We start from the raw sequence: 15,722 nt of genomic DNA, 5'->3' as shown, positions 1-15,722 counted from the left end.
ATTCGAAAATTTTGCATGAGGAATGTTGCTACTCTTACAACAGAGTTTTCCATTTAAAAACAAAAAGTTTGTGAAATTTTACAAGTGTGCAAGCAGACTTCAATTGCAGCTGAGTGAAAGGGGAGCGATTTACTTGCTATTCACGTCTAGCTTGCCTTTTTTCAGTAACAAGCTTTTTTATTTCAACATTTGTGATTCTTCTAAGATCAAGCCGCCTGATTAGTTAGTTTTGTTTGGAGTTGCTAAGACTGCTGCATTACATTCACTAATGATTTTATCAATGTCTCTTGCTGAGTGTATTTTGTAATCAATATTAATTTGGCAACTGATATATTTAAAATATTTTTACTAATTCGTTTTATGGGATGTTAGACCCAATTTAAGGATACAATCAAGGGTTGTTCGCATAATTTTATTAGCACAGGAGAATGATCAGAAGATAAGTCAGTACATGTATCAGCCGTTATAAGCGATCATTTTATATTTTTGATTACAGCGAAATTAATTAAATCTGGTATTTTATTACAATCGCCTCGGCTTACCAGGATATATTATGTCAAGATTATTGCACCTATTCATTATAGTGTAATAAAGCTGCCTTCCTTTCGGATTAATTAGACGTGAGCGCCAATACATATGCTTTGTGCATTGTAATCAATCACCACATGTAAGAAATATAATAATGTAATCTTAAAACGAGGCTATATACTGCCCATAGCCCTCAGGTTTAAGTCACTACCGCGATTTTTTAAAAATATTATTGTAGCTTGTAACTGGGCTAACATGAGATTCTAAAGCATGGTGTCTTAATTGATTTCTAACTAGTACTGCTATTCCACTATGTGATTTGTAGCATATAATCTAAATCCCGGTATAAAAAAATAGTTCTTTGTTGTGAAAAGAGTTTCTGATAATTTTATTTTTTTCATTTAGAAATCTAATGATCGCTAATTTGTGTTGGTTAACACCGTTGGCATTCCATATACAAATATTTAGTTCACTAATTTTTTATATACAAATATTTAGTTAAATCATTTTTTAATTGCAATTTTAGAGCAATTTCATAACCGTGTACGTCTAGGTTAGTTCTGGTTTGCGATACCAAACAAGTGTTTGGTTTTTCTGAAATTTAATTGTATTAACTTCAATTCAACAAAGTCGAGTGTTTTCCACCCGCAACAGGGGTATAGTATTATATTAACCACTATTGTTGGCTAAACAGTAAATTTGAATTTGAAAAAACTATTTCTTAAGAATATGGATAAATACCTGGTTGAAGATTAACATTTTTGGAACATTAAAATTGTATAAATTTAATATTTGAATTGCTTTAGTGAAACGTAACATATAAAAGTATATAATCCTTCTATACGATCCGAATTTATAATTAATAAATTGATGAAGAAAAGTTAAGAACTTTTATTCAACCATACCTCATTATCTAACATTACTTTTATCAAGCATATTCTACTTTATAGCTATTAAAGTGGAAAGACAAGATGAGATAACGGAATAAGAATGACACGGCATACATGTAGTAATGGATCATGTTAAAAATCTCTTGCAATATTAGCAATGTGGGCGAAAAAAATTCTTTAAACTCCGTTTTGAGACGAGTGCGGGCCAAAAAAGTCGTACTTTCTATTTTGTTTCGTTCATACAAGTTTTAGTTCCCCCATCCTTTTCCCTCATCTTTTAACCATCATACATGCATTAATACGAGTACATGACAGGCTGAAATAGTAGGTGCTCGTTATCTGTTTGACATTAATTTGAATTCAAAAATAAGTAAAGATATAAACCATTATTTTATGTAAACTGTTTTTTATTCAATGAAACTAATTGTATAGGTAAATATAACTATATCTATTATACTACGATTTTAATGTTTTACTCGTAGTAATCTTGCTCGATGATGTTACTATAATTTTACAAATCTTCTGTTCTCTAGATTTCTTATTCTAAATTAAGCAATCGCAATTGCTGTTATGCTGTCGTTAAATAAAATTTAATTAAAATACAGCTACATATTCATATAATGGTTTGCTTAGTCATCGGGTGTTACATTTACATTGATTTTAAAAATATATATTATTTTGCATACCAACTCGTGTACTTATGTATGTATATAAATGTACTAAGAAAGCAAACTAATGTGTGAATGTGTATATGTGTGAATTCTGGCAACAAAAAATCATCTTGAATATATATGACTATTACGAACTCTTGAAATCATATATAATATTTATGTGTTAACGCACCCAATCCTCTTATTAATTTTTTCTAATGGTATCTCTTCATACATTTATGTAGTGTCTTGTTTAATTGCTATTCCATTTATTTTTTCTGCGTACATATTATATATTTTGAAAATGGTAACTTGAATTGTATTCAGAACAATTGTGTTTGTGCTGTATAACAGCAATATGTCCATATATAGTAAATATGTAAGTAAATCAGTTGTATTGAGCATAAATTATATGCGCATCTTTATTATGTAATTTTTCTCTTTTCGAGTGAAGATTGTGAGATAAACATTTAACTTTTTGTACATAAATATTGTAACAATTAACCGTATAGAATGAAGATTGAGTGCATTGTATAACATACATAAATTATAAATATACTTGTAAATTAACAAACAATGAAAGGGTAGCTGTTCCGACCCGTACATGAATCTTCTATGGAAAATCCAATCAAAAATAACTTAATACTTTTTTTCATGCAAATCGGTATTGTTAATTATGTTCGTAATATACATGTATAAATTAATAAAGCTGAATGTGAAAATCATATAACGGAAATGAAACTAATAAAATGCCTATGTTTTTGATTTTTTTTCTCATATTTATGTAATATATTCTTATCCTTTAAAAGTTTTGTTTTCGTAAAATCCTAATTTTTAGCAAATATAGGCACCCTAAATATTAAAGCTTTTGCAAAACACTTTTACCTAATATAGAGTAACAATATATTTTACTTAAGTTTATATTAGTTTATTTTCAACATTTAGCTTTTCTTTAATTACGTTTAAGTTTATTAACGATTTTTTAACAATATTTGTTTAGTTTCTTCGTTTAATTTGCAGAATTATATAGGTCGTTCCCCTCAAGTCCTTTCGTGTATATCTTAATAAAATTTTTTCTACTACATTTTGGTTTACTTGTAGCTAAGTTAAATATAATGATTTACTATATTTTAATATAAATTATTAGCTGGTATTTAAATAAAAATTACAATAGGTTAATCAGTAATAAGAGAACTGTTATTTTAAAGTTTTATTTACTTAAAGATTTATTTGTCCATTTTTAAACATATATATTGAAAACAGAATTTAGTGTTGTTTTCGTTTTCGTGGATTTATGGTTACAGACTTTATAGAGATCTCTTTCACTTTGCAAAGTTATTTACCATTCCAAATGTTTAATGATTCAACTAAATACTATATTTTTTAAAATCAATTAAATTTTGTAGGATGTTTAAGTAACCAAGGGATTATATAGTAATTCAATTTTAGCGGTTATGTTTAGTTATCACAAATATTTATGAGTCTAAGTGGGAGTTTTGGTTCAATATTTCTCTAAATTGTTTAAAAATTGCGTTCATTATATTAAGGACTTTAGTAAAAACAAAACAAATACAATTTCACTGAATTCCAGTTACAAATATACAATACAACAAGATCGAAAACTTTTTTATTTTTATTTTTAAACAATAATCACTTGCGCACATATATAATATTATGGTAAAATATACATAAGAGGAAAGTACTATTTAAAGCGATTACAAATTTAAAAATAAATCCATAGTATTATTATTATAGTAGCTATTCAATACTGGGGTTGGGCATATGATATATAATTGCGTTCCCTTTATTATAGGTATATAGAGTTTTTTATTATTGCATTAAATACAGAAATTATAAATTGTTTATTTAATATGGAAAAATGTAGTTTGGTTTTTGTAAATTGAAAAACAGTACATGTATGACTTATATATTAATGTTCAAGTTTCGACTATTGTTTTTAAATTATTGCATATTCATTTTGTAACTGGTTACTAGTAATAATTTTAAAGAAAAATCATTTTATAAATACAAAATAAACAAGTAAGGAAAGGCTATGTTCGGATGTAACCGAACATTTTATACTCCCGCAAAGTCAAAGGGTATACTCGCTTGAGATTTCTTTATATATTTTGCTTGATTTGCATAGCGGAAAGTGAAAGAATCAGATGGAATTCAATGGTATTGAAATCGGTTAAGCAGATCCTAAGATATGGGGTTTCACCTAAAAGTGGGCGGTGCAACGCCCACTGTCTAATTTTGAACGCGGTTCCTATAAAGTCATCTCATACCATCCCAGAGATAAAATTTAATGCCTCTGGCGTGTTTAGTGCTTGATTTATCGCGTTTAGTAGTTTTTGGTCTGCGGATGACGGTAAATGATAGATGGGGGAGGGTGTTTCGAAATTGACGTCATTCTTATTTATTTATTAAAGTTTATTTTTCACGTACAAAAAGATTATTTCTAAAAAGAAATTTCTTCCAGCACACCTAGTAAAATACTAGCTGCCCGCCGTATTATACATATAAACCTTCTTTAAGAATCAGTCTATCTATTTAAAAAAACCGCATCAAAATCCGTTGCGTAGTTTTAAAGATCTAAGCATACTAATAAACACAATACTTAAATAATAACTACAACATTACATAATTAATAAAAGTACATATTAATACTATACTTATACTTAAATACATGTCTCATACTAAGGAAAGATAATGTTCTTGTGATATTTTGCAAGTATTTAATGGTATTAATTATTGAACTCATTATTTATTTATTTATTACAAGGTCAAGGCATGTCTACATTATTTTTTTACACTATAAATAACATCGTACCTATGAAAATAGTTTGTATGCGACACTGTGTTTATTAAACGAAGATTGGCGGCGACTCGGAGAATAAAAGAAATCGGCGCTGTTTAAACAAAGTCGGCTTCCTTTGTCTTTGGCGCGCACCGCCACCTCTGCGGACCTGCGGCCTGCTCTCGCTGTCAATCTGAGTACGAACGTGAACGATGCAACACGTTTATCCGCGCAGATTTTTCCATCACGCGTTTAACGCAAATTCGTTAAATAACAAAATCAGAAAACTATTTTCACTGCTATTTATTACTATAGTCGATCCGCGATGGTTATTGACTTACAAAAAGTGCACCGGCGATTGTTTTCTGCTGTGAAGAGACGATATTTTGATAAAACCCCACAAGCCGCACAAAAGCTTTGCGATTAAATATGACGTAAACTGAAGAGTGAATTTGACCCAAAGAAATGATATCAATGATTATTGCCAAGTATAATAATAAAAGGTGATTCTATAACCAAGTGTTTTAATCATATAATACCCTATTTTTCTCAAATCTGCAAAGTTTTATTTTGTCAAACTAGTAATGACGTCAATTTTGGGAGAAGCTCCTCCCCTAAAATCTGAAAAAATCGATGACGTAATTTATGGACGGCCACTTAGTTAGGGCAATTTAGTCGTTTTTGATTAGATGGCCGGACGAACAGCCAGTCACCTGGAATTCAACTCGTCTCTTTGTCCTTATCATTTATATATATATATAACCCTTTATCTAACTCGATTAGTTTTAGGTGATACAAACAACCGATAGATGAACAAAACTATTAGCAACATGTTGCGAGAGCATAAAAAGGACATTGATTTAGACAATTTTGACAGCGCTGTATAGGAGCACTACTTCTACTTGTATATGAGTTAACAATTAAGTTAATGCCGTAAAAGTTAAATCATCACCAATTTATACAGCACCATTTAATAATAGAAAAACTTAGTTTCTAGTTCCTTGTTGTAAATTCAAAATTAAAAAAAAAAAAAACAATTTATTAAATATATAGGTATAATTCGAAATCAGTGTACGTTTTGAGATCTGTAAATCAAACCAATACTATAAAATTTTGAAGACAAATACAATTTTACTGTTCTTGAACAACAAGGGACGCATTTAAATATTGTTTTTAAATTATTATTTTTAGATAAGCTAAACCTTTTATATATACGTGCAAACTAAATGCTTTTAATAAGTGTGTGTAATTAATTACATTGACAATCTTAAGGATTTCTATAAAAGTTTTTACAATAAAATGTAGTAAATTCGTCTCTTGATTATGACCGAGTACGGGATTTGACTATTTGTTAAACATGTTTTTAGGTATTCAACATTTTTGAAACCCAGACATTAGTGCTCATAAGAGTTTAAAGCTGGTATTGAGTATTTTTTTACGTTAATGGTTGATAAAGCTTTTTTAGCCGCAGTCTTGATTAATTAAATTTAATTGTTTGTCAATTACCTTCATATGCATTTTAATTATATAGCATACATAATTGCGGTTTTTTTGAAATAGAAATTATATAAGAAAAGCTTTTGTCATCTTATGCTTTCAACATTGATTAAATATGTGTAGATATTTTTTGATCAATGTTGAAAAACACATCATAAAACGTAATTTTAATATATAATATATAAAATATAAATGTATACAATCGCTTACTGCACATTGAATTTTTGTGAGGCAAAAATAAGTGCGAAGGATGAGAATGGTATTAATCAATGCGGACTGGTAATTAAAAAAAATTATATAATTCGTAATAGCGCTGGTATTTACAATAGTGGACTCTTTCAACAATAATAAAGTGTTGGAGAATTAACACTTACACCTCTGCAAGATATTTGACCAAGCTGAACTCAAGACCTCTTATGATCCAATCTTGTTAGATTTAAGGTATAAGGTTCCATTGCAGTGCTCTGAAAGGAATTTTGATTGACTGTTTTTTTTAAGACCGTTACATTTTACATTTTTTGTGACGCTCTTAGTGGCAGCATTTTCGATTAATTTAAATTCCCCGTGTGACGTGACGAAAAATTAATGAAAACCCTTTGGAAATGTTTAAATTGAAACGTTTTTTGAGGCTATTCGAGTGTCTGTGGAACTTCAGAAGCTATAAACGAATGGCTTTGAAAATCGACACTTGGACAACATCCATATCCTTTCAATTCAGGGGTCCAAGCATTTGTGTGCACATATGTACAAAATTTTGAAAATATCAACGGTATGGCTGTCAATAAAGTTGATATGAATGTATTATATCTAACATATGAATTATGGAAGGCGAATATGGTATAGTTGATGGTCTAAAACAGTATACTTGAAAATGAATACTAAATCCCTTTTTTTACATTTTTGGGAACCACTGTTTAAAGTATTTCTTAGCAATTCTCAAATTTGTGCAAGAAAACAATGACTTTCATTAAAATTATTTGTTTATCAGGTTTGAATTAATTTTCGGCGCACTAAATGCATCAGCTGATTTTTTGACTATAATCATATACAAATGTATCATTTAGTCCTAATTATAAATTTTATATAAACATATCAATAGATATTGTAACTGCTTAAAAGTATTTTACAACAAAATTGTGAAACGATGTATAATATTACAAATATACATTTGCATAAAGCATTTTATTTTAAGGGCAACGATATCCGCAAAATACTATAGAAAACTGGTCTTGAACAATTTGAGCAGTCATGAGTAGCTGACTGAATTTGCCATTTCTGTATACTATAACAAAGGATAGTAGTGAAAAATATACATCAAAAATAGTAAATGACTATACTCGATACTAGTAACTATACTCGCAGTCGCCATACATAATAGGAGGAGGAGGAGAATTTTCTATTGTATTTCGAATAGTAAAAAAAAGAATTGGGTAATTAAATATTTGGCTTGACAGACAACTTAATAGAGGTGTTGGGTTCAGTAAGCAGCGTAAAAGGGATTAACGTTAATTAGAGTTCCCACATTTTTGTTTATCTAACTGTTTTGTAATTACTTATATAAGTCTTTTTTCCTTTTCCTTAAAAAGGTAAAAATGTATTTAAATACTTTGTCTACAAAATCACACGAATATAATTTTTCAAAATTCACTCGCATTATTATAACAAACATTCATTTTATTTAGTACTTACATATTATACAATAAATACTTTTTATCTTAACAAATAGTAAATAAATAAATAATAAATCTTAATAAATGTTGAGGATTTCTCTTATTTGAGACCAGATTTTTAAACTGGTATCAAACTTGTCAATCCACATTGTGTTCTGTAATAATGGAACCAAAATAAAACAGTTAAAGAGTTACAGTTTCCATTGTGGAAACATGTCACAATAATTAGTACTCGTATTTACAAATTGGTACGTCTGTCGTACAAACGCCATTTGAGACTCAATAATTATAATGTATGTATGTATGTATATAGCCTATGACATGTTATATATTATATTTTCTCAATCGGTCATTTAGCGGAGTATTTTCTATCTTCCTTCTTCAGTTACAAAAAAATTAAAATAATACACCTAAGCACTTAGCTTATATAGACCTATTAATTGTGAAATTTCATGTGGGGAAATAATTGTAGTTGTATTCAAAATGTACATATCTATGTATATGTGTGTGTTAAGCCGGTCATTGCCTGCTGAAGTTAATATTTTTTTTTATTTCCATACATACACATGTACAATAGAATAATCAATGAAGTGAGTCAAGTGGAAGGTGGAAAACATATGTTGCTTCACTAAATTTGTCTTGTAGCGTCTGCATTGCGTTTTTAATCAACATTTTTTAGTATTTAAGTTAAACTGTTTTTCATAGAATTATAATATTAGTGTTGAGTGGAACCCCATTTACCACTTGATTATACAAGTTAAGCTCATTTGTATTTTTCATAAGTAGGTTCATTGAAAAACTTATTCCCTAAAAGATTTTTGAAAATTGTAACTATAATTGTTTTTAAATGAAAACTTTAATTTTAACTATAATTTTTTTTAAATGAAAATTTTAGATACTTTTACTTAAACTATTGTTTTTAAATTAACCGTTAAAGAAAAATTTTCAGGATTTGTCGGAAAATTACCATTTTTCAACATAATAATAATAATTATAATTAATTTTTTTATTATCATACCGTTAATTAACTAAGTTAAGTTTTTTTTTCAGTTACATGCGTTATTTAAGTTAGTTTAAGATTCCAGAAGAAAATTTCACTGCCCGCAATTAGTTTAAACAATTCTTAACAACATTTATTTATCACAGAAAAAAATATAACGGTTGGTTACGATAGTTATTCTCGTCTCCTCTATCAAAATAATATTAATACTAATTTCAATTTGTTCGTTAAATATAATACGTTTATACGTTGATCCGTTAAGTTTATTTTATAAAAAACATATTAATAATAATTTTTGTGCTTTAAAATGGGACGAGTAAATAAGTGTTGCAATCCGTTAAAAAAAAATAGTCCTAAATACGTTATTAAAAACTTATTTCTACTTACATCGAATAGAGCTTGCGATCTTAAAGATTTTTATCGGATGTTATACATATGTGTAATTCTTGTGAGAGAGCAATCAACCAGGTGAACCACAATTAAAATTAAGCCGAGTGTCGAGGTTCTCAGCGTGTAAAAAAGGTATTCTAACTTCTGTGAAGAAATGGATTGGTACTGATAATAATCATAACAATCCAAATGACTTTCTTTTGAATAATTTTAAGTATGCATTTAACGAAACAAATAGTAGATCCGAAAAAATTAAAGTCTCGACTACTCTTCTGTTAGATTAGCCAATAAAAATGATACGTCACGAATTCAGAGTCTCGAAAAGAATGGTACAAGCTTCCAAAAATATTAGGATTTGCGTCACAGCCTGATAGTAAAAAAGGTCTGGACAGTTAAACACTCGATCGCATAAATTTTTTTTTTGTCTGATGATGTTTGCCGTGTGATGCCTGAAAATAAAGATTATCTTATGGTTTTAGAGAATGGTATTAAAATCCAAAAGCAGAAAAGACTCTTACTTTTTAATATTAATGATATATATATCCAATTTAAAGAAACTTTTGCGGATGACAAAATTTCACAGACTAAATTCCAAGCGTTACGACCACGAGAATGTATTTCAGCGAGAAAAGCGAAACACATAGTGTGTTTATGCAAAATACACCAAAATGTAAAATTACAATTACATGGACTAAAGAATGAACTAAAAAAAATGAAATTGATTTCTCTGAAAGCTTAAATCACTTTATTGAAATCTCTTTTTGCGGTCAACCTTCATCAACTAGTTTTTTTTTCTAGGTGTAAAAAGTGTCCTGAAATAGATTTCCTCATTGAAAACTTTAGGTTATTGAGCGATAGTCATTAGATAAAGGAAATGTCTTTTAGCCAATGGAAAAGTACCGACAGTTAAGGAAAAATGTATATTAAAACTAAAGCGCAGTAAACACTTTAATAGCACAAAACGTTAGAAAATGATGAAATACAGCATACAAATTTTGTAGTGATATCAGGAAAACTTAGCCATGTCGCAAGTTTGGTACATTTATTTAATACAAAATTTATTGAGTTTCAAAAAAAAAAGAATTTGGTGCGTACAAAGTTAAAAATTCAATACTTTTCTGATGAAGCAGCTTCGCAATCTAAAAATAAACATAACTTTGCTAATCTAATAAATCACACATATAATTTTGGAGTTCAAGCCGAGTCGAATTTTTTCGCTGCATCTCATGGCAAAGGAACGAGTGACGGCTTAGCAGGAAGTATAAAAACAGGCTTATCGTGCTAGCCTTCAACGTCACTTTAGTAATCACATAACAACCCCACATTCCTATTTTCAGTGATCATGACCTATATAGAGTAATGCAGTCTGATGCTCGGCTGCTCTTTGAGATTGTGCGATTGGTACTCGGCACGCTGTGATAAATAATTGTTGTTAAAAATTGTTTAAACTAATTGCGAGCAGTGAAATTTTCTTCCGGACTCATACACATAGCTAAATAACGCATGTAACTAAAAAAAAAAAAATTTCATACCTTTACTGAGAAGTCACTCAAATTTTTAGTTGATAACTTAAAAGTTAATCGACAGTATGATAATAAAAAATTATTTATAATTATTATTATTAAGTTAAGAAATAAATATTTTTCGACAAATCCTGAAGATTTCACTTAATTTATATTTAACGGTTGATTTAAAAAGAATTTTTTAAGTAAAACTACTTAACTTTTCATTAAAAAAAAATTATAGTCAAAATTAAAATTTTCAAAAATCGATGGGTGGATAAGTTTCACAATGCACCTACTTATGAAAAATATACATGGACTTAATTTTTATGTTCAAGAGGTCAATGGGGGTCCATTTGATGTGATCTTGCTCTGTTATTAACGTATTCATCAAAATAACTCTTGTATCTAATATAGACAATTCACATGACATTCATTTCTTGAATAATAAACCAGGTCAAGTTTGGGACGATAATCAAATTTTCGTAGAAGGAACACTAAACGATTTTAGAAAGTCTAGTAATTGGTCGATGTTCTTACATCTTTTCCATATATATTTCGTTATGGCTTAGAACTTAACGATGATCTCGCTATAATTGCTTGAGCTTCATGTTTATCTGACTTAGTTTCTGCAGACCAAAGTTTCATTTTTTACCCTAGTTTTTACTATTAAAACAATATTAAAAATGGTAGTAAGTTTACGAAAGAAAATAATCTTACAATTGTCGTCTGGACTAGAACAGTACAATTTTTGGTTTTTAACTTTACTAAGTTATGTCTCTGTGTCTATATAATTTAAAGAATTTTAGTTGTATTTAATCCGAATCTCATAATATTTTACTACTTTACTACATACTGCTTGTTATATATATTTACATATTCCCAAATTATATTCAAATAACTCTGAGAACCTTTACTGAGAAGTCACTCAAATTTTTAGTTGATAACTTAAAAGTTAATCGACAGTATGATAATAAAAAATTATTTATAATTATTATTATTATGTTAAGAAATAAATATTTTTCGACAAATCCTGAAGATTTCACATAATTTATATTTAACGGTTGATTTAAAAAGAATTTTTTAAGTAAAACTACTTAACTTTTCATTAAAAAAAAATTATAGTCAAAATTAAAATTTTCAAAAATCGATGGGTGGATAAGTTTCACAATGCACCTACTTATGAAAAATATACATGGACTTAATTTTTATGTTCAAGAGGTCAATGGGGGTCCATTTGATGTGATCTTGCTCTGTTATTAACGTATTCATCAAAATAACTCTTGTATCTAATATAGACAATTCTTTTTACTAAGTTATGTCTCTGTGTCTATATAATTTAAAGAATTTTAGTTGTATTTAATCCGAATCTCATAATATTTTACTACTTTACTACATACTGCTTGTTATATATATTTACATATTCCCAAATTATATTCAAATAACTCTGTAGAACTCCTGGCTGGGTATTGAGGCAAAACAATTGTTTTCGAGGGATTCATAAGTGAAAAAGTAATTTCTCCGTTTATCGTAGTTAGCCCCCAGAATCGAAAATTTGCCTTCGAAGTTCGAAATTGAGCCTATTTCAAAGATCATTTTTAATTACACGCAGAGTGAATATTTCACAATATAAGCGAAGTTCAAAGTGGTCAGGCGATGTGTTACGGTACGAGTTAAAATTATTTTTAATGGATTTTGAAGTTAACGGTATTTCTTTTATGCTACAAAATTAACAAAAACTAATTTATGTTGTAGTTATTATTAAATCGATACTTTAGTTTACCCTGTATTTTATGCATTTCGTGTGCGTCTTTAATATATAATAATAACAAAAAGTTTTAGTTGTGTTCCCCCCGATTGCTCCATTAATTTCTTTTTCATTTTATTTGTACATGTCTTAAGGTAATAAAAAACTACTACTCTTGAAACTACAAAGCAGCTGGCTGGAAAATATTCCTGGTTTTAATTCCCTCCAACGGTGCATACAATTTTACTTCTTGGTTTTGAAGTTATAAAATATTCCTTGGTTCCGATTGGAGAGCTTTCTAAAGAAGCTGGCAGGCAAGGATTAAAGATACAAAAAGGTTCCGATTACAACATATACAGAAAATTTCACGCGTCGCTTCAAATACAGATTTAATGAACAAATTGCTTTTAAGGTCTGATCCTTTATTACTGGGCAACAAAAACTAGCTTATAACCACAAATCAACGCTATTAAAGTCAACTATAGAGAGGAGACAATATGAAAATTACTTGTAAAATTTTTGTTTGCTTTCTAATTATAATATTAGGTCAAGTAAAAAGTATATAAAGAAAGTAAAAAGTATGTAAAAAATATTTAAATGTTGTTCTTGGTTAATTTTTTTGTTATCACTATTTTTGAGTACCACCAATCAATGCGAATATTCTTGAAAATGTGGATATAGTCGTACGATGTGCCCAATTTTTTATAATATTATATATATACATATCATACTTCTATAGATTTTTGGTGAAAATTTCAAAACGAAAAAACACTAAAAGTATTAATGGCTGAGACCCCATACAAGCGAGACCACTTTGCAATGGTAAACACATATACACGAACAAACACAGCACGTACATTCCCAACAATATCAAATTTCCAAAAATTAGGCTAGAAATTTTAAAAAACTAAAAGCTAAAATTTTTTCGAAGATCTAACTTTGGTCACTTACATATAGCATCTATCATATAAGACTGACAGAATATTATACCTCTTTGAAATAAGAAGAAAGAGTAGATTGTGTCCATATATTATATTTACTTTTTTAATAACTTATGTACTATAATTAAGAATGTTTGAAATAAGCTTAATTTCGAACATCGAAGTCACATACTTCGATTTTGGAGGCTTCTTTTTCACTTATGACTCAATCTCTCGAAAACAATTGTTTTGGTCCAATATTCAGAAACAAACCTTGCATTTTTTTTCGTTGATGTTCTTTTTCCACATAGTGCACATGCTCGTATGTATGTATCTCCAGAATCGAATGTTATAAGATGTTTCTATGATTGTGCACTGATGAACTTTTAATACACCATATATTCGTACATTTCGAATGTGAAACAGAACCATGGTGGAATCATAAGCAGGTGTATCATAATAAATTCATCATGTGATATAGTGGTTGGGCGAAATTTCAAGTACAAAAAAATTAAAGTAATATTTAAATAGTTGAAGGGATAACTAGTGAATATTAATTTCGTCAAAACCCAAAAAATTTATGTACAATATTGTTTTAAACATCCTGTGCATATGAATCATCCAGCGAATTTCAGTCTTTAAGTTTCCAGAAAGCACAAGACAATTCACAATTAGTAACATTTATGCTTTCTTTTTACCGTATCCTCTTCGATATAGCTTTCTCTTCCTCACAACAAAGTTCTAAAGGAGTCAGTATGTGTTTAATAAGGACAAGTAATTTTTTGTTCAATGAACTAATAAAATAAGTTGTAAATTCACTTAATTTTTATATATATGTATATGTAATATAATATATAAGTAAAAGTAAAGGGAATTTGAACAGTGTAGATGAAAATATCAAAGCAAGTTCTGTCAAAATTTACACAAGTGCCACCTTTGGACGTAATTCCACCATGTACGTATGTATATCTTATTTCGTACTTTCTGTGTAGCGTTTCTTTAATTTATGAATATTTATATATACATACGTACTACATAAGAATATACAAGTTTACAGTATGTAAAAACACATAATTACAGTTAAATTATAGGTATATTTATATGGTAAAACATAAGTTTATGTATGTATGTTCCATGTTTCAAAGATTACCCTTGTTGACCGATCATAATAAATTAAAACTTACATATCTAAAGATGTTAACGCAATGGGAGATGTGTATACATGTACATATGTGCGTAAATTAGAACTAGGTGATATATTAAATTATTTGGTCGCTTTCATTTCGAAGAAGGCTTAAAGTAGTCCGTTTTAGAAATGAAATCGTTAGAATTAGTACTATTACCGTTATTTATAAAGCTATAGCTACTATATAGACGTTCTCTCTTCCTGGTGAATTTATTGGCAGCCATGGTCGCGGCTGTTGTGCATACGGTTGGTGATGCCGAGTGTGCTTTTTGTAGTTGTGTTGTTGTTGATGAACTATCCGGCGAATCTTGTATGGCGTATGTTTCGGCGTCTTCGGAAATTGTAGTCTCCATGATGAAATGTAAAGCATTAGGGACTCTTCGGCCGACATTTGATGACAAATCGGAATTGCATTTGACCCCGGTAAATATATTTTCTGGTTTTGCAATCTTTAACGTATGTGATGTTAGTGACAGTGGTATCATAATGGTAGGCATTTCGATGTTTGTGACGGGCGTGGAGCACTCATTTTCTTCTATTCAGCTGCCATATTTATTGGAAGATGCGTAGCTATTAACTGCGGCAGATCCATTCGATGGCATGTGAGTATCAGGCACTAAATGTGGAGTTCTACTAGATACAGGTGGCAAAATAGGACTGGTTGGCCAATGGTATGTTGCAGCAACATTATTGGATGAGGGAACACTTCTATGCAAAAAGCAAGCAGTTTGATCACGATTAATAACATGAAATATACTGATTTATTTAAAAAAAACTATCAACAGTTTGCTGGTAGTAAGTATGAGTTTTTGCAGGACAGATATCTATAAAAAAAGTCACTCTTAATTAATTTATCAAACTATGTACAATAATTTAAATCTCATCTAGCAAAGTACTTCGATTAGAAACTTGTATTAGGTGAACTGTAACTAATAATCTAAA

The 15,722-nt window shown here is 29.1% G+C and overlaps 1 protein-coding gene and 1 long non-coding RNA gene across 12 annotated transcripts in view; one reads left to right on the top strand and one right to left on the bottom strand.

The window, feature by feature from the left end:
- The first annotated feature begins 335 nt into the window (after positions 1-335).
- LOC138857479 (uncharacterized) lies at positions 336-12,915 on the top strand. 2 transcript variants are annotated; one of them, XR_011396585.1, is made up of 3 exons: positions 336-443; positions 497-667; positions 12,830-12,915. It is a non-coding gene; the product is annotated as an uncharacterized lncRNA (long non-coding RNA). The 2 variants fall into 2 exon arrangements; XR_011396584.1 differs by lacking the exon at positions 12,830-12,915 and adding an exon at positions 1,479-1,812.
- Positions 1,805-15,722, bottom strand: part of SK (small conductance calcium-activated potassium channel) — a 236,778-nt gene continuing 222,860 nt past the window's right edge. For 8 of the 10 annotated variants that reach the window (XM_070110224.1, XM_070110233.1, XM_070110226.1 and 5 more), the window contains one exon: positions 1,805-15,488. In XM_070110224.1, coding sequence (XP_069966325.1) covers positions 15,320-15,488 — 169 coding nt within the window. In that variant the 3' untranslated portion in view covers positions 1,805-15,319. The remainder of the gene's footprint in view (positions 15,489-15,722) is intronic. The other 2 variants (XM_070110232.1, XM_070110231.1) reach the window with 2 other exon arrangements.

Source organism: Bactrocera oleae, chromosome 5 (assembly GCF_042242935.1).
Source record: "Bactrocera oleae isolate idBacOlea1 chromosome 5, idBacOlea1, whole genome shotgun sequence".
NCBI classification, from domain to species: Eukaryota; Metazoa; Arthropoda; class Insecta; order Diptera; family Tephritidae; genus Bactrocera; species Bactrocera oleae.
Note: the sequence above shows the minus strand (reverse complement) of the source record. Positions and strands in the feature narration are given on the sequence as shown.